Below are 24,237 nucleotides of genomic sequence, written 5' to 3' on the forward strand. Positions count from 1 at the left end.
TGGGAAAGAGTTGGCTGGGTATCCTGTATGGAGGCTTCTGAGAGTGAAACAGCGGTGTCTACGCTGGTGACTATTTTTTCTACTGAAGAAACTTCACGTGCCCACCTGCGCTATCAAGTACACCCAGGAGTTCCCCAGTGGAGAAAAAGGTGTGTTGGAGTTACGGTAAATCAGGCTTTTGCAAACTGGATTATCAGGTATCTTTACTAAGGACTGTCTGATTGATGAACAGTTTTCTTGGGTGCCAGCATTTCTTCTACTGAGAGTGTGTCACATCTCAAGAGGTTTTTGTTTCTTTTTCCTGCTGCTACAACAGAATTTTTTTTTTTTTTGGGAGGGATGTGTATGTGCGGAGGCCATTAAGAAAGGAAAATCAACAGTTGTCTTGATCTCTGCAGAATAAGCAGAAGAGAAACTCATGATGGCAATGTGGAAGGACTTCAAAAGATAGACATGGAATTCAGGTGCTTATTAATAAAAGATTAAACATTATTATTTTAAAAAATAATAAAAGGAATGCTTTGCATCATTATACATTTAAAGTAAGTACAAAATCAGTTCATATATAATGTTGCACTTTAACCAAAGTATTGATTCCACAGTTCACCCTATCTGTGGGAGGAAACAGATCTCATAAATAAGTTATGTACTAGATCTTAGTTCCATTTTGAAAAACGAAGCTGGGTTTTTCCCCCATGAGCTAAACGCTTCTCGCTTATCTTCTCATCTCTCGCGATAAGGCTTTTTGCCAGCTGTGTCACTGCGTATTTCTGCTCCCATCACTGTCCTGCTGCTCCCCGCCTGGAGAAGCTGTTTTGCTGGCCTCGTTGTCCGTGTTGTTGTTGAGGATGTCATCGCAATCCATCTGCGCCATCAGGTTGAAGCGCTCGGCCACGCAGTGGGCGGTGAGTCGAGCCTCGGGGTCGTGGTCCCAGCACTCCGTGATGGTGTCGCACAGAAAACGCATTCCCTGCAAGTCAGAAGGGCTGAAATTAAGATCTGAAGGCAGGAGGAAGAGGAGCTGGAAGCTGATCTAAAGCAACCACAATGTTTGACCATACTTGTGACAGCTTCCTGCAGAAATGCTTTTTTTTTTTTTTTTTTTTTTTTTTTTTTTGGCCAAGCTTAAGCCCAGGAGGAGCCTTGGAAGTTGTGGCAAGTGCCAACGCTCACACTGTTACGGCACTGCTTGTGTTAGAGCAGCAGCCGCGGCTCACCTGGGATCCGCTCCCATTTTCCACACTCCCTGGAAATTGGTTTGTATCAACTGTGGGACTTGAATAGGGACCCAAGGGAATTAGGCCCTCCATCTCCTGTCTCAGCCCTGCCCATTCAGATTGGAACATCCTAAAACCGGGAAGGGCAGGAGAGGTGCAGATGGTGACCTGCAGGCTGGCAGCCAAGCCCAGGTCCCTGGGTTCCAAGCCTGTGCCCTGGCTGTTGCACCCGGATGGTGGGGAGGTTTCAAAGGCAAGTTTGGAATTAAACTTCTTAAATATGACTTCATGTTCTAGCAGCTTTCTGGAAGGGTGCGCCGTGCCAAACGGTCACTGCAGGGTGCAGCTCAGCTTTGCTTTCTCGCCACAAAATAGTGTCTTGCTTTGGGTGGGATTGGGAACTTCTCAGCGTGCTCAGTTCCTCTCGGTTGCAATGGTTATGCCTCCTAGTAATATAATCTTTTTCCCAACTGTTTAGTGCTCTGAAGAGAGTCCCAAAATTTTGGGTTTAGCAACGAAATGGCAGTTTTCAGCTGGTATTTTTCCCCCCCTTAAGCTAGCAACACCGCTAGCACCAGAAGCTATGTTGAACCTTCCTTTGCTTGTATAATTCCTGTCATGTGCTATTGCTTTCTGCATCATTGTCAACCCAGGTTGCAACACAGTGGAAAAATCATTATTCTAAATAAAGCTTTACGTTTTTCAGGGGTTTTTGTGTATTTCTTAATTTGCAATTAAGAGAACCCAAGTGTCTCGTATAGACCCAACACCAGAGGAAAATGCAGGTGCTACAGAGATGTACCATCAGTGTCATCTGTCCTTCTGCACCTTCCTCTGAACTCGCCGCTCACCGATAAGGTTCCTCCTGCTAAATCTTCCGTAATGGACCCAGATTAGAGAGAACAGGACTGTGCAGTGTAAGGGACAGATGGTGCATTTCAGCACCTCTTACGTCACTCATTTATTAGCTTAGTTGAAAGGATTTGAGGATAATTGATTAACATGCAAAAATGAGCTAGCTTAGCCGAAGCTTTTAAAATAAGCCTTTTCTCAAACAGAACACAGCGCTGCCGTATGGTTTAGTCACTAGATTTTCTGTGCTTAATTTTGCCCTGAAATCATGACATTTATTTGCAGCTTGCCTTGTAAGTAGCGATGATGTTCTTTTGAGCGGTACAACTGGAACATCTTGTTACGCTCCCAAAAGGGACTTAGTTTGGGTTTTATATTTGATATCTCAGGTTTTCAAAGGATGCTGAGTTTTACAAGTATATTTTTAGTGGCAATATTGAGACTTAAGCTCCCACTGCTCCTTCCTGTTCCACACCAGCCCTTTGGTTGTGCCAGTACAACAGTCTGTTCAGCTGCCTCGTGAACCACATCCAGGAATTTACCTGGCCTAAATAACCACTTTTTTTTTTTGTATGTGATATATTTTTTAAATAAGCGAGGTGGAAGCTTGGGCTTAAGGTGTGTGTAAGTTATCTGGGAAACTCTGGGGATAAATTTCTTCAACGGGCTTTATTGTGCAGCTTTGAGAACAGTTGCCCTGGAGCTGCTGGTGGGCAGCCCGCTGGGCGAGTCAGCTCCGTCAGGGAAATCAGTGCTTATGTCTGCTGAAAATCTTAAACCGTGGCCAACAATGTAAGCCCCTGCTTGACTGAGAGGGATCCTGACGGTTGAAACATGGAAGTATTGTTTGGAGCTCTGTATCAAACTTGTTTTCGTTGATGGGAACATCTGTGAGGGCTTCCTGTTCAGGTGAGCAATTTGTCACCCTTTTTTGGTGTCACCCAATGCTTCCTCCCGCAGGAAGCCCTTGACTCTTCTGCGGAAAGGCTGGGAGACCTGGGTCTGTTTGGCCTGGAGAAGAGAAGACTGAGAGGGGACCTCATCAATGCTTAGAAATATCTAAAGGGCAGGTGACTAGAGGATGGGGCCAGACTCTTCTCAGTGGTGCCCAGCAACAGGACAAGGGGCAACAGGCACAAGCTGGAACTCAGGAAATTCCATCTCAACATGAGGAAAAACTTCTTTACTTTGAAGGTGACAGGGCACTGGTACAGGCTGCCCAAAGAGGTGGTGGACTCTCCTTCTATGGAGACATTCAAAACCCGCCTGGATGTGTTCCAGTCCAACCTGCTTTGGTGACCCTGCTTTGGCAGGGGGTTGGACCAGATGATCTCCGAAGGCCCCTTCCGACCCCTACCGTTCTGTGACTCCTAAGGAAGCCCTTGGCACAAAGGGTGGCTTTCTGCTGCTTCCCAGCAGATGGTGCTGCCCTATGCCGCATCCCAGGGACTGGTTGCAAAATGCCCGGAAAATCCCGTGAAGCCGGGCTTGCCAGGAGACGTTTGTTAGATCAGCCGAAGTTAGTTGGAGGCAAACTTCCAGGAACACAACGTGGCTTTTCTGTTCCTCTTCCCCAGTGAATATCAGGTGGTCTAATCAAAGTTACTGCCTTATAAACCTCGCTCTGTTTACGTGCTCGACCAACCCAACTACGGCACGGTTATTTCTCGGAGGCGATTGCAGTCAGCCCTCCTTCAGCTCAGCAAACAGCGCAGCCGTGGTCAGCCCCTATCAGAGGGTGATTTTTTCACAAGCTAAGCCTCAGTATATTTTCCCTGTGGTTTCCAAGTTTATCAGGGACCCTGGGAGGTTGAACATCTGTGATGTATGTAGCAGCGCTGATTGAAGTTCCCGTATTTGCCTTCATCAAGGAAGAAGGCTGGGGGAACTTCAGAAAGGGACTTGCCGACTGATAAACTCACTGATGGCCCAGCAGAAGCCACGGACTCATTTGATGCTCTTTGCAGCTTTGGCGGGTCAGGTCGGTTGCGAGTCTTTGGACAAACACGGTTTAGAGAGGAGATATTGTAGGGAACACCTGGCCTCCTAAGATCGTGAAGTTGTCTCTCTCCTTTTGAAAAGCCTGGCTTCGTGTGCCACCCAGGCAGAGCGGAAGCGGGAGCGATGTGTTGTATGGGGGGAGCCAGCGGGCTCAGTGTTCCAGCTTGTTTTTCAGATGAACTGAATTGTTGATCAGCGGATGGTGTTTTTCCATAAGACACGTGAAATTTAAGAAGTACGGGAAGTCAGGCAAGATTGAAAAATCACGGTCAGCGTGCCCGATACCCCTTGTGCCCTCAATGCATGGAAGAAAGTACTGGACCTGGGGGAGAGAGGACCACGTCGGGGCCAGGAGGTAGCTATGTTTCTGGAGCTGGTTGGTCTGGGCGTGCTTGGGACTGGTTTCAACAGAGCAGAGCTCGTCGTTGCTGCAGTACTTCTATTCTAGAGCGCTGGGTTATGCTTTCTGGGCTGAAACGCTGTGCTTTCAGACCCTCTGAGTGGAAGGCTGGTGAAAGACTTGCCCTTGACAAGACCTGAGCCTCGCAGGTTCCCGGCTCTCGGCTTCAGGCGTGGTTCCCGATTGTTTCACTCCAGGAAGATGCTTTCCTCGCAGAGGTCCTCCTTCTCCCGTGCCAAGTCCTGACCTCTCGTGTTAAAGGTAATTTTGAGCTTGAAACATCCACAACCGTGCGGGCAGGAGGCTGGATGCACCTTTCTCTCCTGTCCCCGCTGTGAGATGGCTGCGTGCGAGGGACAGCGTGTTTCCTGAGCTAAAGGTTTCTCGATACGGAGGTTATGGGAGAAAGGGGGTAGACTCACAATTTACTGTTTCACGAGGATATCTTGGACTAAAATGCTCCATTTTGCTGTTTCCTGCAAGATAACTGAATACCATCGCTTGGCATTCCTAACGTTTCCCGATCAGGGCAATTTATTAATAATTAAATTTTGTTGTACCCCTGGCTGATGGTTTTTAAACGCCAGGGAATTGTGTCTTGTGGGGCTTAGGTGGGCTCAGCCAGCCAAGGAGGAAGGAGCTGTGTGTCCAGGGATCTGCCCACTTTTGCTTTGATAACAGCTTTAATAATTTCTCAGGTAGATTACTGGGGTGGGACAATATGGGTTGCTCTTTTCTGATCCAGCTACTCCCAGCTTACCTGATGCACCAGCCAGCTGCTCGGGATCTCAGGGCGTCCTCTGCCATGCAGCACGATGTCCCTCATGGTATCCACGCAGGGCTGCTCCTGGACTTTTGACCCAAAAGGCAGCTCATAATTCTTTACCTCTGCAAGGAAGCAACAGCAGTGTTTACGGGATGTTTTTTATGCGTTCACTGCTTTGCTTTGGTATGGTCCACTGGATGAGAATAAACTTGTTTTTATCAGTCTGCAAAAATAGACGGATCTGGAAACAATTTAACACAGAAACATAGTGCTGGGTTTTCATATAGAGGTTGTCTTCAGAGACAAGACTGAGGAACCATCTGACCACCTTCCTGAACCCAAGAGATGCACCACGAAGGACTTAGTCTTTGGGTGAGACATATTTTGAGCAGGTAAACTGTGTTGTGCTGGTGAAAGATGGGAGAAGCAACTACGGTACCAGCATCCAGATTCCTGCTGTGTGCATGGATCGGCTTAGAGGAGAAATGGCCCTTCCAGAAGGGCAACCCCATGTCGTGAGAGGCCAAGGAGAAACTCCCTGTTGCAGAGGTGAGAGGCCACCCTGGTTTCTGCCAGATCCTGCTCAGGTGCGAATGCAGGTGAGATGCGAGTCGGGAGGGATGGCTCGGGATGCTGGCTCGGGGGCAAAGGATGCACGGGGCATCTGAGCCAGCAAGGCTCTCCCACCGCCAAGCAGGGGGCACACGGGGGCAGCTGGGGCAGCTTTCTTGACGAGGATTGGAGCTTCTTGCATCTCCATGGGCTTGTATTGCAAGTAGGTGAGATAGGGAAGGAACCAGAGAGCGCTAAAAAGGGAAGAGAGGGGAGCAGGCAGAAGGTCAGGCAGGGGCTAACAGCTGGGCAGATAATGAAATGTTTTGCTACACGCAATTACAGATGCCAGGATGTGGCTCTGGGAACCGAGGGGGGACGTGGCTCTGTTGGAGGCTGGAGTTTGTGAGTCCCCGTTGCAAAATAAACCCTCTGCTGTTGTCTGAAAAAAAATAAAAGTGCTTGTGGCCAGGGAGGAGGAGGCAGCTTCGGCTCCTTATGCTCGGTTTGCTTTGCAGCGCCAGCGCTGACTCGGATGTGACTTGGCGGCTGGCCGGCTGTGAGCGGGGGCTGGACCAGGTCACCCCCTGGGGTCCCGTCCTGCTCCTCGGCCACTGAGCCAGCCCCCTCGAGCTGTGACACACAGGGCAGGATCTACCGCCAGCTCTTAGCAGCCCTGCAGCCTCTTACCACCCCAAATCAGGTCCCGTGCCACCGCCAGGGACGTGAGGGTGAGCCACGTCCCCGTACGGGGAGGAAGGGAGCAAAAAGGCATGTGGCAACCCTGGTGCGATGCTCCTACCTCCTACCACTTCGCATCTGGAGGCCATTTCCCACAAAACAAGGGCCATGGAGTAGACATCCATCTGCTTGAAAGACTCCAGGTCTTCCAGGTTCACCCTGGACTCCAGGACCTCTGGGGCCATGTATCTGGCGGTGCCCACCTGCCCACAAAGAGGAGAGAGGGGTTAGCAGAGGTGGGCGAGGGCTTCGGCCATGGGGCCACCAGGGGTGGTTTGCAAAGGGTTCCCTCTGAGGAGAGCTGGTTGGTCATACTTGCCTGCCCGCTGTTGGCAAAGTCATCCACCGTCAGGGAAGGGTCGAGGCGTATGGCGATGCCGAAGTCGCAGAGCACACACTCCTGCTCATTCTTCACCAGGACGTTGGTGCTTTTGATGTCCCGGTGGGCGATGGGGATTTTCGGCCTGCCGCAGGCGGTGTAGTCGCTATGGAGATGGGCCACCCCGCTCACCAGGGAGCCCGCCATCTTCTGCAGGTCCATCCAGCTCAGGACGTGGCGGGAGAGGTAGTCCTTGAGGTTGCCCCGGCTGTGGTAGGCGGTGATGAGCCAGTACTCCCGGCGGGGCCCCGCGCCCCGGTCCTCGGCGGTGAGGAACCGCAGGACGCTGTCGTGCTTCAGGCTGGCGTCAGTGAAGATCTGGCTCTCGTTCTTCCAGGAGGAGTACTCCTCGCAGGGGAAGATCTTCACGGCCACCGTCTCGTACTGCCCCGAGCGGCTGTGGCTCAGCTTGGCCCTCCACACCTCTGCAAACTGCCCTTTGCCCACCATCTCGTCCAGCTCGATGGGGAGCAGCTCAGCGGAGCGGCTGGTGGGGCTGGCGCCAGCCGGGCTCTCGTCCATCAGCACTGACAACTTCTCCTCCCGCTCGGCCGACTTCCCCGGTTCCGGCAGCGCCGGGGGCTGCCCCGTTTTCCCACCCCACGCCTTGGCTCTCTTGCGCCGCTTCTGCGTGCGGCAGAGGTAAAATATCACCGTGATCATCACCGCCACCAGCAGCGGGGGCAGGAGGCTGATGGCGGCCACCGGGATCACCTCTTTGCTCTGCAGCATGGAGTAGCCTGCGGGGAGGAAAGCAAAGGCGAGGGCGCTGCCGCCGCGGGCCTGCAACAGCTCGTTCTCGTCACGCGGAGGAGGAAAATATGCGAAGCCGTTAACGACGCGCAGCCCTTTGCGGGGCTGCAACACAGGCAGCGCACAAACCCCGTCCCGGCAGAGAACCCAGATGCAGGCAGTTACTAAGGGAGCTGCTCGGTTTAGGTCTCAAATTTAGCTCCATTTATCAAGCGAGGGCTCAGGGCCGGGCAGTGCAGCGTGTGAGATCCAGCCGCTGCCACCAAAATGGCTCGGCCGCCTTGTTGGTGGCTCCCAAGCACCACTTGTGCTCACGGCGAGGGGAGCCAGGGTGGAAATAAAGGAGATAAAAGCTGAGGCAAGGCTCGAACGGAGCAAATTTGGGGCTGGGGCTTTGCCGGACACCCATGGCGCAGGGAGGGCCAGCAGGGATGCTGGATGGGGGGTGGGCTGGGTGCAGGACCGGTGTCCCCCCCAGGATGCTGTGCACAATAATTAGCGTAAAGGAGCATCATTTCAGTGCTGTCTGCCAGCGTTGGCATCTCCTTCCTCGCCACATTACAACACCGACCCCCGTCAACCGAGCAGGCATGGCTGCTTTTGTTTTATTTCTTTTAAACCCCTGTCAGCCTTCAGAGCATCGCGGGGGGGTGGGGGGGGGAGCACACAAAAAGCCCTAACCCTCGCACAACATATAATTGTCTGATCCTTTGATGTTCGCGATTCCTGGAATAAACATGCTGACTTCAGTAGAGATATTCAAGTAAAATCTTACTCAGAGGTTTTTCTGCCAAGTATAATAACCCAGGGGAAGAGGGATAAGAATCATTCCATAAGCAAAACTCTCGCTGCTTGACCTCAGTGTGTGCAGATCATAATTCAGGTTCTGGAAAAACAGAGCGTTTAGCTATTTTCCTTGGCAAATTTCAAAAAAATGTGCTGCAGCTAATTTTTGCAAGGCTGTGAAAGCGTTTCTAAAATAGGCATCAGGTTCAAACCACAAGATCAACCTAAACTGATATAAATCAATAACTAACTCGGGAATATGTTTATTTTGGAAAGCGCTAGGCCTGGATATCACCTACTGCTTTAATGGATTTACCCGATGCTTTAGATCCCATCTTTGAAACTCTGAAGAAAGAGAAGATATTTTTAAAGGAGTTGCACGCACGAGTCCTGAAAAGGGGAAGTTAACACAACTTCAGCAAATTCCTTCGCGAGGATGCCCCTTCCCGATGGAAGCCCGTGGATACCACCACGGCCATGGTGACCAAATGTGGCTGCGCTGGTGGTAACTGTGGGTCTGTAAACCCACGCCTTGTTGAGCATCGCTGCGTGGGGCTTTCCATCCCTGCCAGGGGGAGGTGGACCTCCAGGGCTGGGCTCCGATGGCACAGGGCTGGAGAGGACTCTGCGTGCTCAACCCCACCCAGTGTCTTCCCAAGGTGTCTGCTGGGCTCCTGCTTGCGTGGCTTTAGGAAACGATGCTGCTGTGTGCTTTTAGGGTCATCTCTGAGCTCTGACGGGGTTTCCTGCTAGGGCAGTGCCACCCAGCAGCCCAGACCTGTGCTTTCAGGGCTTAAGAAATCAAGAAATGGGAAAAAAAAATCTGCCTCCTTCAGCTGGTGAAGAAACACTCATCTCTGTTAGGTATTTCTGTGCTCAGTGTTTTGTCTATACCGCTGAAGATGATCATAAGTTAACGTTTAAAATGCAAAGGATCCTTTAAAGCAGAAGAAAAGGATGTAAACAATGGGGTCTCTGAGTCTGGGGCTTCCCAAGCTGGTCCCACAAACCAAACCAAACCAAGGAGGAGATAACTGCTTAAGGCCTGCGCTGCTCTTGCTCTGAGTTTCCGTGCCTTCGGTGCCGGCTGGCAGGAGGAGGCTGTTTGTGGAAGCCTTCGGTGGGGGTGGCATTTCCAATGAGCCAGTTGTCATTTTTGTGTGAAATTACATATCCCAGCATTGGCTTTGGGATTTGACTATCTCTCCCTAGAAGTCGGCGTACCTGTTATGTTTGGCTCGGGAAGCAGCAAAGAACTGCCAAATTTAGCATCGTTTGCCTTCGTTAAAAGTGGCTTGTTTGTTCTGAGAATTTGCATTTTACGTTATTTCCTTTTTTTTCATTTTTCTTTGCGTTGCGGGAGAAGCCATGCCTCCCACTTGCAGGTTGTGCTTAGGCTCATTTTCAGCATCTCATTGCTCTGTAATTACAGAAAATCAGAGGGATTTCGCTTTGCTTTTGTTATGGGTCAGACTCTCGATGGGCACTTGGATAAACCTGGTCCATCTGGAGTCAGGGAGGTTTGGACAAGCCCCCAAAGGCTCGGGATCTAGCTGGAAGCACGTCCAAAATACACGGCCCTCCCGAGGTTCAGAAATGAGCTGCCTCTTAGTTTTCCCTCCTGTGGCTTTACAGCTCCTGTTGGACCTCCAGCCATCTGCAGAAGCATCTACAGGGGTGCCAAGCTGTGCTCACATCTGTGTGCAGCACTGAGGTGGCTCTGGCCATCCCTGCCCAAGGAAAACGCTGCTGCAGAGACCCCCAGGAGAGCGGCAGGGGAGGCACAGCCGAGCGCCGAGCCCTGGCATCACCATCTTTTTGGGTTGGAGCCGTGGTGGACGCCAGCGGTTCCTGTGGGTGTGTCGGGGCGGGATTTGCTCCAGTGAGGTTTATTTAAAGCTTCCAGAGCATTGACTCACGCTGGGTTACATCAGCTTCTGGGTTCCCCGGTTGATTCGCCCTGCGCTGAAGGGCACAGCCTACCGAGAGATACGGTGGATTTTCCATCGCCTGATGTTTCCAGAGCAATGCCGGAGGCATCACTGGGCGGGATGGTTTAGCCACAGACAAAATACTGGACTCAGTAATGGGGTACAAATTTTACCTAGCTTTTACATAGCGAGATCAAAGAAGATGCTGAAAGAGCTCCTTCTGGCATTGCATCTTCTACTCTACAAGTGGTGTTCCCCAGGGCTCAGTACTGGGGCCTGTTCTCTTTAATATCTTTATCAACGAGGGGATTGAGTGCACCCTCAGTAAGTTTGCAGATGACGCCAAATTATGTGGGAGTATTGATCTGCTTGAGGGCAGGATGGCTCTACAGAGGGATCTGGACAGGCTGGATCGATGGGCCGAGGCCAATGGTATGAGGTTCAACAAGGCCAAGTGCTGGGTCCTGCACTTGGGTCACAACAACCCCATACAGCGCTACAGGCTTGGAGAAGAGCTGGCTGGAGAGCTGCCCGGCAGAAAAGGCCCTGGGGATGTTGGTTGAATGCTGGCTGAATATGAGCCAGCAGTGTGCCCAAGTGGCCAAGAAGGCCAACAGCATATTGGCCTGTATCAGGAACAGTGTGGCCAGCAGGGCTAGGGAAGTGATTGTCCCCCTGTACTCGGCACTGGTGAGGCCCCACCTCCAATGCTGTGTCCAGTTTTGGGCCCCTCACTACAAGAAAGACATTGAGGTGCTGGAGCGGGTCCAGAGAAGGGCAATGGAGCTGGTGAGGGGTCTGGAGAACAAGTCTTATGAGGAGCGGCTGAGGCAGCTGGGGTTGTTCAGCCTGGAGAAAAGGAGGCTGAGGGGAGACCTTCTCGCTCTCTACAACTCCCTGAAAGGAAGGGGTAGCCAGCTGGGGGTCGGTCTCTTCTCCCAAGTAACAAGTGATGGGACAAGAGGAAATGGCCCCAAGTTGTGCCGAGGGAGGTTTAGGATGGATATTAGGAAAAATTTCTTCACCAAAAGTGTTAGCAAACATTGGCACGTGCTGCTCAGGGAGGTGGTTGAATCACCATCCCTGGAGATATTTAAAAGACACGTAGACGTTGTGCTTAGGGACATGGCTTAGTGGTGGACTTGGCCGTATTAGGTTAATGGTTGGACGTGATGACTTTAAAGGTCCCTTCCAACCTAGACAATTCTATGATTCTATTGGAAATACAAGTTATTTGTCATTGGCACTGTGTGCTTCTTCCCCCATAAATAACACCAACAAAAGTACTCACCATTGGTGTGGTTTTCAAAGATAAGTTTATCATTGCACTCCTGCTCGTCCACGCAGCCGCAGATGTAGATGATCCCCTCCTCGCTGGGCTGATGGGTCATGATGCAGCGCGAGGTGTTGTAGTTGGGGACCATGAGGTTTTCGATGGGGCGGTGGGGGTTGTGGCAGAGCGTGCTGATCCTGATGCTCTCGTTGTCCTGTCTCCTGCACATGCCAAATGAACCGACAAAATGTTAGTCTTGTGGCTCAGCCTTCATGTCACCTGCATGTTGTCTTAAACTTGGTTTTAAGATCATTCAATTTAAGCCATGTAGGAAATTACTTGTATGCAGCGGCTCTGGTATAATTATAAATATACATGCTTTGGAGGGGCTTTGTTAAAGCCCTTTATCTCTTCCAAATGGTGAAAAGACAAATGTTTAGCACATGCCAATAGTAGGATGTGAGCCAGGGACTCCGTTTTTTTCCAGTAGATAATTCACCAGTTCATAACAACACCTTGGATCAGGTAGTGCCAACCCTAAGGTTGAGTACCCCACACAGTGTTTGGGGAAAAATCCCTTCTTTACCAGTACTAGCTGCTAGGCCAGCAGGTTTTGGGGCTATATGGACCTAAGGAACCCCTCCAAAATGAGGGTCCCACCTCTTGTGTCACCTCTGCTGCAATACAAGTCGTAACATCTCTATCTCAGGAGGGGCTGGTGTCTCTGCTGCCCAAATTTCACCTGTGCAGGGTAAAAAGGTGAGAGGTGGGGACATGGTGGCCACTTGCCAGCGACCACTTAGCTCATGCTTCCCTCCTGCTCCTCTCAACCCCTGTGTGCAGGTGGGGCCCGTAAGCACCATCTCAATCCCTGGGGTCTCTCTGGGCTAATTGCTGGTTGTTGTGCCCTGTCTTTGCAGGACCATTTGCTCTGGCCACCTGCAGGAGCAGAGCCCTTCAGTTGCTGGGTGGGGCTATTTCTAGAAATGGCTTGACCTTTGGAGATGCCAAATTATAACGTGAAGGCGATATGACTCCCGGACCGTGGGGCTGTGTCTGTGTTTATACCACGGCTTCAGACACCGAGCAACTACGAATTAAACCTGCTGTGTCACGTGATGTCCCGGTCCTCACTGGGTCTGGGGCAGAGGAGCGCTGGGGCTCAGCACAGCCAGGGATGCGATGGCAAATAAGCCCTAGCTCTTCCTTATTTCCATTTAGATAATTAAGAGGGGGGTAAAAGTGAAATTTCTGGGCATTTCTAGAGAATTTGCTCTTTGTTTCAAAAAGAAAGGACAGTTCTGCTTTTTTTTCTTTTCTTTTTTTTTTTTTTCAATTGCTGTGTATTTCTTCAGCTCCATGTAATAACCCATGTCAGAGATGGTCCCAACATCATCCAGGGGAGACTGAGACTTCCCTCCCACCAGCTGAGAGACAGGAGCTGGGGGCGTGAAGACTTCCCAAGAGATTTTTCCCTTTCTGGAGTGGAGATGCAAAATATCCCAGTGCCTGTGTTGCATTTAAGTGCACACAAGTGTTCAGCAAGTGCAGTGAGAACAGGTGAAATATTTCAAGGCCTGTTACCAAAAGGTGTCATTCATGAAAGTCCAGTTACTCGCTGAAATGTGGCTCATAGCACCAGATCCAGCTCCATAGTGATCTAGCACCATAGTGCTGACATCCTTACAGCTTTTCTAACCGCTGATGCTCAGCAGCCAGGTTAGGTCCTTCTCATGTGCCACATTGTTTGTTCAGCCACACCTAGATTAGGCTCTTGTTAAAGCCGTGGAGATGTGTCACAGGTAGAGCAAAAGGATGGGTTTGGCTCTGGTTGTTATCCAAGAGCACAGGGCACTTGTTTTGCTGGAAAACTCCAGCTCTCCCAACAGATCTGAGCAGTGTTGGCTCAACACGAGGGAGCTCGGCAAGAGGGTCCAGCACAGCTGCATCCCGGCACATGGGAGCTCCTTTTGGTGCATGGTGGAGTCATCCTTGTTGGACCCATGGCTTCATCTCCACCTGCTGTTTACCAAGTTGGGTGAGGGAAAAGCTTTGGGGAGCAAACTGTGGAGATGCTCAAAAACCGGGGTGCCCAGGTGGATGTAGGAGTGGTCAAGCAAGAATGAGGTTATGTCCCTTTGTGGGGTGGATAATGGCAGCTGAAAGGAGTTGGAGCTTGGAGATGGGATTAGGAGGCAGGTGTTGGTGTCACGATGGAGCCTCTTGCACTTGAAGAGCTGGAGCAGAGCTAACACCGGCTGATGGCAGGGCACATGAGACATGCCGAGCAGCTCGGGGCTGGATGGCTGGGGAAACACAAGCTGGGATGCAGCCCTCTATGGGGAGGATCAGCACCTGCCTTGTAGAGCCGGTGGGTAATTAAGAGCTAATTAAGAGCTAAGAGCAGACCATCAGGGTTTGACCCTTGTTTCTGGAGCCTTCCCCAGAGTAGGCAGGGTAACCCAGCATGGGCTGGGTTTGCAGGGCAGCCCTCGGGTGAGTCCGAGCAGTGGGAGGTGACCAGCCCCACATGGGCTATGGGTGGCTGGCAAGCGTTGCAGCTACTCCTGGGTGCGTTCAAAGGAAGTTACAACCATTAACAACTTTTCCAGGGACAGGCTCCGCTTTCCAAATGAGCGGTGCAAAGTGGGAGGGTGAAGGTATGGAGAGGTTTCACAATGCCTTTGAGGTCAGCAGGGAAGTCAGGCATAAAAGCGTGGGAAAGAACCCAAATTTGTCATCCTCTCCCTGGTGAAGTCCCCTGGTTTCAGTGCTCCCCACATTTTCTTGGGGTTCCCAGGTAATTTGTTAGAGGAGCTTCCAGCTGAAGAGTCCCAAGAGGGTGCGATCCCTCCTCCATGGGCTGCCCAGGCTGGGCACGCTGGAGGACGTGAGCGTGTTGCTCATGAGCATGGGGCCAAAGCTGCTGCTGTGACTGTGATACCCACGTGGGACAAGTTCAGATGATCCAAATATGCCTCTGCAAGTGAGCAACGGGCAGCGAGGCTGGCTTGGAGGTGAGCCCTGCCTGCAGGGATCTCAATCTCGGGATGGGTCTTAGGATGGGGTGGGAGATGCTGGGAGGAGGCTGCGGGGCTGGCAGGTTATTTGTGACCCCACAGCTATTTCACTCCATCTGATACATGGTGCGAGGTACAGCCCCATCCCGTGCCGTGGGATTGCTTTCCTGGCACGGGGATTTATGCTGTGGGGGTCTTGCTTTTTCCTGTATACGTAGGCGGTCAATGGGAAAACCCAGCAAGATGCTGGATTGCCTACCCAGGATTTAAGGTGGCTTCTCCATCTGCGTGTAGGGGAATTTGGGGCAGGGGGTGGATGTTGTTTGTTTGTTTGTTTGGGTTTCCTATTGGTTTTGTGTTTTGCTTTGTTTTTAAGTCCATAATGCGACAATTATGTTGAGGCAAACTCCTACTGAAAGCGGGGCGTACTACGGCATTCACGCTAATTAGCAGGTTGAGATAAAGCCTAGTGATAAGTGCTTGGCTGGCTTTCACTTTGGCAGCCAAATTAAAAGGGAAAGAAGAGAAAATCACTCTGGGCAGACGCAAAATGGATGTTTTTTTAGTTTTGCTCGTGGGGACCAAAAAGCTGGGGGAGGCACTCTTCCGGGCAAATGATGCAGCGTACGCTTGGCCTGAAGTGCAAGATTGCGTTTCCCTTCCAGGCGTCTCCAAGAGAAGCAGAAAAGGGCTTTTCCTTGGGGATGGGAAGGAGGTGGGTTAAACCCATCAGGTTAAACCCCAGTTCGGCACCAGGTCAGACGTCCATGCGCCGGATGGGGACAGACGTCAGCTGTGCCCCTGCACGTGAACCGGGGTTTCACCAGCCTGATGCAGGAGGAGATCATGGGTTTGGGGGTCAAGGCTGCTGGTGTTGCCCAGTGGGTTCAGCCTGTAGAGCTAAATTCAGGGAGTTATGAGGGTTTAGAGGTCCCACAGCAAACTTGCCATACTTTTTGTTGGGCGCTTAAATGCTTAATTCATTTAGAAAATAAACTAATCATAGGGCAGGCCAAATAATTTTTTACTGCAAATTGCAATTTTGATTATAATGGAGTCAAAGAGGGAGGAAGAGAAAGTCCTGAATTATTTTAACAATTCAAGGGCAATAATTCAAGGGCAGGGCTAGATACATGTGCGTTCCCGTGAGCTGCCGCCCCGCAAACGCCTTTTTCCCCTGTGCGCCCCCCTCGCCGAGGGGATTCCCGCTTACCATATGGCCACGCAGATCTCGTAGGGGTCCTCGCAGTAGGAGTTGAGGTTGCAGTTGCTGTAGCACACCTTCTCCTCGCAGGCCGGCGGCGTGGAGTCGCACCACTTGCACAGGTTGGTCTTCAGGCTGCGGCGGGCGCCGGCACAGCAGGCTGCGGGGATGGGGAAAAATAACCAGCATTTTCATCGATTCGCACAACCAGTGGAGAACCAGCCCGAATTGACCCTCTTTCTCCATGCATTTGTTTATAGCTTTCGTTTTGCTCCACAGCTTGGTGAAATGTGCTTTCGATTATGCCAAAGCCTAGAGGAGATGGAGGGATGCTTTGCAGAGCCTGGGAAGCTGCGAAGAATTGTTTTTTTTCCCTCCATGTTTCCCGTACTGGATATCATCAAGGGGAAGTTTACTTCTTCCTCTACAACCTAGGCTCAAATCAGCGTCTCTCCTCATCCTGAGTGCGTGCAGTATCCGAAAAGGGACATCTCCAGGTCTCTGTGTGCCTGAAGACTTTATTTATTCCCCTCCCTGTGGGGGGAGAGGTGCTGGGGAGGGATGCTCGGCCTGGCCGGGGCAGCTCCCTCCTCTCCTGCTGCCTCCTCATCCTCCCTCTGCCTGTTCAAGGAGCCCAAGCCAGGGAATGTGTTTGCCACCCACGCCCCGAGCATCTGTGTTTTCGGCAATAAACGATGGGCTGAGACTTCCCGAGCTCTGGACTGCTCCTGCCCCAGCCCGGCACCAGCCGCTCTCCTGCCCTGGAGTGCCAGAGCCGGCCCCAGTGGCAGGAACAACTGCCCCCCGTGTGGAGCTGCTCTCCATGTATCTCACGGGCATAAAATTATGTCTGTTTTTATACAAACGGTGAAGGAACTATGCTCAGTTAAGGGATAAATCCCAGCTAAATTTAAACTTCCTGTTTTAAGGCTGCTAAATGTCACTTTTAAAAAAAAAAAAAAAGCCACTTAAGTGGCTTATGTAGAAATACATATTTATAAATTTTTACCTAAATAAATACAGTCAGGAGCATTCAAGGTAGGAACCTGAACTACAGCAGCCAAGTTTTTGAAGGTTTGGGTCACCTGCGCTTCTCCGGCTGCCGTCTCCACGAGCGCAGGATGCTCCCAGCCCCTATGAAAAGGGCAGCGGTGGCTCGCTGTGCTGCCACTGCCACCACAGGGGTTTTCCATCACCGGCCCTTAGTTCGAACAAGAAACAAACTGCAAAATCCCCGACCGTGGCTCGGAAAGCCTCAGCCCCTGCAAGCAAGGCCCCGCTGATAGAGGAGCGTACCCACGGGCACCCTGTGGGCAACCTGCAGAACCTCTTGCATTCTTGGTTGGTCACATCTGCGACCCGTCCATGGCCAACAGATGAACCTACGGTCCCCTTCCTTTTTAACGCATGTATTGATTGTCCCAACAGCAAAAAGGGATTTTTAACTTCTCTGCTTCCCAAATCTGGGGCGCGCAGCCTGCCCCCACAGCATCTCCGCTTCCCTTGGCAGCTCAGACCCCCCTCCAAGAGACGGCCGTGAAAGAGCTGCTGGAAGGCTCCCACACAGAAATAAACCATTTACAAGCTCCCATGGCCTCGTACGTAGGGCCAAGGTTAACGGTGGAGGGGAAACCTGGCTGCAGAAGAAACGCCTATTGCATCTGAAGGCTGGAAGGAGGAAATTTTGGTTTCAATGACCCATGCGAGGCTTAAAACGTAACCCAGCAGGGATGGTGTCGTGCAAGGCGGTGGGGGAGCCGGGAGCAGAGCGGGTGAGGATGCTGCCCACAGCCTCTCGCTCAGCATCCTCCTCGTCCATGAGGATGCTCTGGCCTTGCCGAGGCACCCAGGGATTTTGTAGGTCACTTCAACAGACCCAATGCCCCACATCCATCCTAGGGTAAGCTAACAAAATCGTGATTCCAGATGGGATTTGAAGCACCTGCAGCCAGCACAAGCCACCCTCGTCTCCCCGCCTCACTCTGCCGGGGCAGGACGTGCAGGATCCTGGACAAAACTCTTTTCGAGGATGAGAGTTTTGGAGGTGGATCACTAATTAGGCCCAGCCTTTGCGTGGGGCTCCTGATCTACAGCAACAACCACAAACTTTCTACAACACTCTACAAACTCCATGGGTGTTGTTATGTGGCAACAGAGAATTGAAGGGACGTTGGTTCCCGCCCCCCCCCAAAACCCAGGCCTACCACACCCAGGGCTGTGCTCTGGTGGCGTTGCTGCCCTATTTCTTCTTCCAGACCTTCAGCTCAACTCATCCATGCCCTGGCTTGTGCTGGGCTCGCAGCATGCTCCCGCAGGACCGCAGGCTCAGCACCATCATCCCAGGGATATTTGGGGGCACTGCGGAGGAGGAGCAAATGAACCAATCCAGGTTGTAGATGGCGCTGATGCAGAAGAGCGATGGAGTTTGTTATTTATGTATTTATACCCACCGGCTATGTTATTTACTTATTTATAACAAGAGTTTGCTTGAGGTCTCAGAGCAAAACGCTGTCCCCGGCAGTTTTGTACTGGCGCGCGTGGTGGGGATCTTGACTTGGCAGTTGTTTGCGCTGTGGAGCGGAGAAGCCCAGGCAAATGAAAGAGTTAAATATGGAAACAAGATCCAGAAATATAGCGGTAACCGGACAAAATTCTTTGGAGACAAATTGTTCTAAACTAGCTCAGGCTGCGATTCTGTTATCTGCTCTGCAAGAAAGGTCAGAACAGGAATATCTCTCACCCACCCCCCCCCCTCTTTTCCTAGGAAGCTAAAAAGAAGAGCACAAAGCCCACTGCAAGTTTCTTTGGGACTTTGTGTCCTTGAACCATTAGCTCGTAGGTACAATTTAACTGCCACATCACTCATCTTGGCCCTGATTAGACCCAGATGAACACTTTCAATATTAATACTCGGATGATTTAATAAAGCTGCACGAGCAGTAAAAGTAACAATACACTTCCATAAAGGGGTTCCAGATGTTGCCAAGGCAAATGCTAAACATCAAAATACAAACTTCAAAAAAATAAAAAAAAAGACCAAAAAAAGCTGGATAAGCAAAACTTGGAACAAACTATAAACTAATTAAATGTGGGTTGAGTTTTCCAAAAATAAATTGAAGCCATAAGGATGTGATGTGAGCCAATAAATAGTACAGTTAGTCAAAGTTATTGTGGAACGACAGTTGGAAAGATGGTTTGAAGTCACCGATAGGTGGGCTCACAGTGAGCTTGGCTTCCTATCAATAGGAAGGCTTGTTCTCTTGTGCACGAGAACGGGATCAAGTCTTCTGGTATCTATAATCGAGACCCCAGAGAGGTTACTGAGAGAATATGAGCCGATTTTCAAGTAGAGGAATAAAGCAAAAAACTATGCCAAAAGTGCCTGGGTCTCTCCTGCAAGAGCAGCAGGGGTGATACCACCACCCCAGGACATCGGGATATTTTTCAATGTGGCTTAGGGCAGACCTCCAGCCTGCCGTTGCCCACAGGGCATCCATGATCTCCGCTTGGCCACCTGAAGGCCCATTGAAGCACCATCGCCGTAGTCAATAGCCCATCCTCTCTCCCCCATAAAAGAGTCATCTAAAACAGCTCTCCAAGAGAATTTCATACCAGTCCCGTCACTGCAGCCACGGAAGCAGTCAGCTCCCAACAGATGAGCTTTTTGCTCGCGTGCCAGGTGCTCAGCTGCCAACAGTGACTGCAGCTGTAAGTACCCAGCGGGATCAACAGGGCTCTAATTAGCTTGTCCCTACCAATGCAGCCCCAGATAGCAGATAGGTCACCCACCACCAAACTTTGGCTCCGGTTCTCTGCACACTGTGGTCCCCAGGGAGGATGAATAAGGAGCAAACCTGGGCTGTGTGGAGCTGGAGGGATGGTGCAGGGAAGGAGAAGGCATTTTGTAGCCAAAGCAATGGCACATGCTTGCAACGCGTTTTCGCTGCAGGGCAGAATGAGTGGTTTTAGTTCTCAAATATTCTCTCTGGTGTACTGTTTTGTGACAACTAAACACCAGATGGGCTCAAGGAAAAGTAGTGCTTGTTGTGAGATGTTAAGGCGCTTACACCCCTCCAGCTCTCCCCCTCCCAAGGTGGAAGGGCACCTTCCACCATTTAAGGGCAATTTACCCTTGAATTGCTTTTATTTTTCAAGGACAAAGAAAAATGGATAATTTTTAGGTCAGAAATGCTTTACCGTGAGGTCTGTTCCCTTTTTTCTGTGTATGTCTAAGCACCTTGGGATGGGGCTGATAGCTAACTTAGCAATTGCAGAGGGTTTCCCAGCTTGCCGTCACTGCAGCAGCTCCAGGACCTCTGCATCATCTTTTCCACGCAGGTCAGTCAACCTGTAATCCCCAGGCTTTGCACTGGGAGGGACTAAAGCCTGGGAGATTAGCTGCTGTGCTGTGTGGCTTTCTCTGACCAGCAGCAGGCTTACGTGCAGGACCGGGGAGCACCTGTATCTCAATCCTGCAGCCACGTTGCTCCTGGAAACCCCCAGGTAGGTGCCCTGATGGAAACCCAACCTGCGCTGAGACCCGCTTTCCTACCTGGATGAGCCCAGGCTCAGTGGTGAGTCCTTTGTCTGCTGCCAAGTTCAGGATTAGGCTTTGCCTTGGGCTTTCATCCATGGCTAGTGACATGACTACATCATAACAGAGCCTCTCATAAAATTATTACGAGAACAAACAAATTCCTTCCCTATTATATACAGTACTTGTTTTTAAGATTAAAACAACAGCCGCGCTGATGGGCTCCGCTCTCTCACTGACCCACAGGAGAACACCAGACCTCGGTGTTCTTCATTGGCAGGCTACTCCTGAGCTGTCTCCTCCATGGAGCAACCACCAGTGCCACGGACGGGCTACATCAGGGTAATTACTATGTCCCTGATTTCCAAGAGATCCTATGCATGTTCAGAACTCCCCACTGCAATTGTCCAGTGTCACCTGTGTAACAGAGATCCCATATTTCCTGCAGTCAGCTCCAGCTTGAGCTAGATCTGATCTGTTGGGAAGCCTCTGGTCTCACTGCAGCATCTCCCCAGATGTTGCAGGATCTCCCAAGTTCTGCAGGATCTCCCTAGAGCTAGACCTCAAGCTGTTGTGCTTTTATTTTGGATGGAGCTCAGCTTCCTCCATCTCAGTTCTGTTCTCCGGTGGTGGGATCTGGTGCTACTTTCAGCTGCTGAACCAAAGAGTTTTTTAGTATCAGGCCACTCTTTTCCATCCATGTGTTTCACAAACACTGTATCTTCATCTGTGTAGGAGAGGAAGGGCAGACCAAATGGAGCTGAAAAAACTTATTATCCCATTTTTTCTCCCCTGCGAGGCACAAGCCGCTGGCTACCCCAGGAAACCCGGCAGCGCTCATGCTGCATTCCGTTCAGAGGACCAGGCTCTACCCTCAGGTATGTGGTCCCACATCGTCCTGCATAATAAATACTGTACTTGGCAGAGTACAGTATGGAGCAAGGAGTGAGCCAGTAATGTTTCCTGGTGAATAAAAAAAGGACTGATTTTGATTGTGTTAGACACCAGCACTTCTCGGTGCCAGAAAGGCTTGCAGTATACATTTCTGGTTTGGTTGGACCTTCTTCAAACAGGCTGGTAACTGACTTATTCCACCACTTATTTTTCCTTTGTGAAAATATCCCTTTAAATTAAGTGTTTAGCAAATACTGCTTAGTCCCATTACAAAGTAAATTGGGTATGGATCGTACCAGCAGACTTCTCCAATCTCTTTCAGATGCTTAAATTACATCATGATCTAACTTGACCCCCGGGATAGACGAGCTCTGCAGAATATTGTCCGTCCTTCTGCTTTGGTAATCTCCGGTATTTCTCAGGTACCTTTCTCAAGTCGTCTACGCGTCGACTCCACTGTTGGGGTGTTGGGATGTTTCACACAGAGGTACCCCAGGGTCATGTCCCAGCAAAGCTGGCACCACCTGGGTGAGCCAGAGTGCCAGGGCCAGCGAGGCGATGCCCGGTGGGGAGGATTTGGCCGGAGCGGTTTCTCTTTCATTTCGGTCAGTTGATGTCTGTGCCTGTGGGTGAGGACTGACCCCCATGGTCCTCTATCTGCCTTGGGAGCCGCTCATCTCCTCCATCCACCACAACAGCCCATCTTGCCCAAAGCACTGAAATCAGGCAGCGCATGGGACCCCTTTCTTCCACCCGTGGCAAGACGCTTCCCCTCCAGGAGATCTCAAGTTTCCTGCCCCCAGATTTCACTTTCTGTCCCCCGAAAGCTGCTCCTGCTGGGATAACCCACTGTCCATTCCTCTGGGCCCTGGTTTGTCCCTAGATGTGGGTGCCGTGCGGAGTCCGGCCGGTGCCCACCGCTGGCGCAGGTAGCAGGGAGCCGGCGTGCTGCGACGGGAGGGCTGCACGGGCAATTATCTGCCATATTGTGCTCTTGCTTGTGTTTAAAAACAACAACAGCGCAACTGACTCATAGATCCTACGGCCTCTGAGTCATTTTTTATTTCTGGATTTCACTGCTCTGCCCTTTGCAATGAAGGGAGCTGCATGTGCGCGCACACACACACACATACACATCAAGTTCACATTTGTTTTTCCCCTATAAAAACAAAACGATTTCCATACCATTAATGAAACAGAAATGATTTGACTTCGCGTACCCTGGCTTTTATTTTCCGTTGTATAAACTCTGCAGATGAAATAATGATGGTTGTAAAGTAAACCTCTCTTTTTTTTTCTTTTTTTTTTTTCCTTTCCCTTTCCAGGCAGCCTCTTTTCGAAATAGCAATAGGGAGTCACTTACAGACTTGGCTTGTGCTGAGCCTGTAGTAATTAACCCCTTCGTCCCCAGCTTTTCCTCTGTTGTTTTTAACCACAGCATGGCAGAGGTAGGGCCAACCGGGGCATCTCTCTGTGCAATGCCCACGGGATGAAGGAGGCAGCAGGTCCCCCCTGGGACTAGAAGCAAAGTAGGCAGGAGAACGTGGGAAAGGAGGAGAAAAGCTGATCCTCTGTGCAATGGAGCGGTGGAGGGTGCCCAGGTCAAGGTACCCCTGGGTCGGACAGCTTTCCTAGGAGAACCAGGGCGCTGGCACTGCAGAGCTGGAGCTACCCGCACTCTTCCTGCACACCCCATTTTTTGGGTGCAATTCAGCATCACTGGTTTCCATTTAGCTTGGCAGCCCCCTCCAGGGTCATCTCCCTTCCCTCTCAGTCCCTGGGGACCACCAGCCCTGGCATCTCAGCGAAATGTCCTCTCTCCTTCCCACCGCCACTGCGGAAATAATCTGCGGTAAATAACTTAACCAGCAAGTCTTGCTCTTTCTGTTGACAGCGCTGTTACGATTCTACGAAGTACTCGAAGGAAGATTAATAGGGTGAAGTAATACCTTACACGAGCAGCAGATACAGCTGGAGCTGGGCGTGCGAGCACGTGCCTGCCTTGCCCTGTGGGACGGGGCGAGCTCCTCTCAAAGGAGCGTGAGCTCTGCTTTTCGATATACCCGTACCATTACACGCCGTCTGCCCAGGCAATCTGTCCGTCTTCAAGGCTTGTAAACATGCCACAAGCATTTTTCCTAATCGCATCTATCACGCAGCGGCGCAGCCCTGCATCCCCCCAGCATCGGATCAGATGCTTCGCTGATGCCAGGCCTGGGTGGGTTAGTGACACCGGCTGAGATACTGTTACTCTTCCCAGACTGGGCGATGTGTTTTATATTATTTCTCTTGGATTTATTAAGCATTATGTAACCGGCTAACCAATCCCGCATGCGACGCAATCGCAGCTGATTTCATGTCCGTGGAAAGTAAACAAAAAAAAAAAAAAATAATGGTCTGAAGTGGCTGAACTGAAATTCATTTCCACATGCAAAGCAATTCCTGGAGGATCCTCCCCCTCTCCACGCAGCTACTTTGCATCCAGGCTCTCATGAAACCCATTAGAAAAGAACTATGGAAAAAGTGCATGTCATACATGACAGGGCGTTACAAGCAAATCCTCTCTGTTTACTCCCTGCATGAAACAATTAAGATAAAGTTTACTTAATTATTTTTAAGCATCTTTGTGGATTTCTGCTGCTCCTTGAAATGTGTTACACTGGCATATTCTTTGACTTTTAGCAGGAGAACTCCTTCAAATGTGAAAATTACTCGCCAATGAAGTTTGGGATTAAAATTTGAAAAGCAAAGCAAGCCAGCCCTGCAGCCCTGAGGTCCCGAAGCCCAGCAGGACCCGACCCAACGTGACGGGGAGAATGCTCTGCCTTTGCTCAGCTTTGGAAGGACTCTAAGTACCAGGTGAGGCAAAAACTATACCCCCATTATACTCTGAACTCAAGCTCTTTCAGGAGCGCTCTTCTTTCTGGTGTTACA

The 24,237-nt window shown here is 50.8% G+C and overlaps 1 protein-coding gene across 1 annotated transcript in view; it reads right to left on the bottom strand.

The window, feature by feature from the left end:
• Positions 1 to 519: 519 nt before the first annotated feature.
• Positions 520 to 24,237, bottom strand: part of LOC128912523 (TGF-beta receptor type-2-like) — a 34,732-nt gene continuing 11,014 nt past the window's right edge. The window contains exons 2-7 of the mRNA XM_054208574.1: positions 15,885 to 16,035; positions 11,670 to 11,872; positions 6,849 to 7,648; positions 6,591 to 6,732; positions 5,231 to 5,358; positions 520 to 970 (exon numbers count right to left, since the gene is read on the bottom strand). Of these exons, the coding sequence (XP_054064549.1) occupies positions 758 to 970; positions 5,231 to 5,358; positions 6,591 to 6,732; positions 6,849 to 7,648; positions 11,670 to 11,872; positions 15,885 to 16,035 (1,637 nt within the window). The 3' untranslated portion in view covers positions 520 to 757. The remainder of the gene's footprint in view (positions 971 to 5,230; positions 5,359 to 6,590; positions 6,733 to 6,848; positions 7,649 to 11,669; positions 11,873 to 15,884; positions 16,036 to 24,237) is intronic.

The sequence above is a fragment of the Rissa tridactyla genome, chromosome 7 (genome assembly GCF_028500815.1).
Source record: "Rissa tridactyla isolate bRisTri1 chromosome 7, bRisTri1.patW.cur.20221130, whole genome shotgun sequence".
NCBI lineage: Eukaryota > Metazoa > Chordata > Aves > Charadriiformes > Laridae > Rissa > Rissa tridactyla.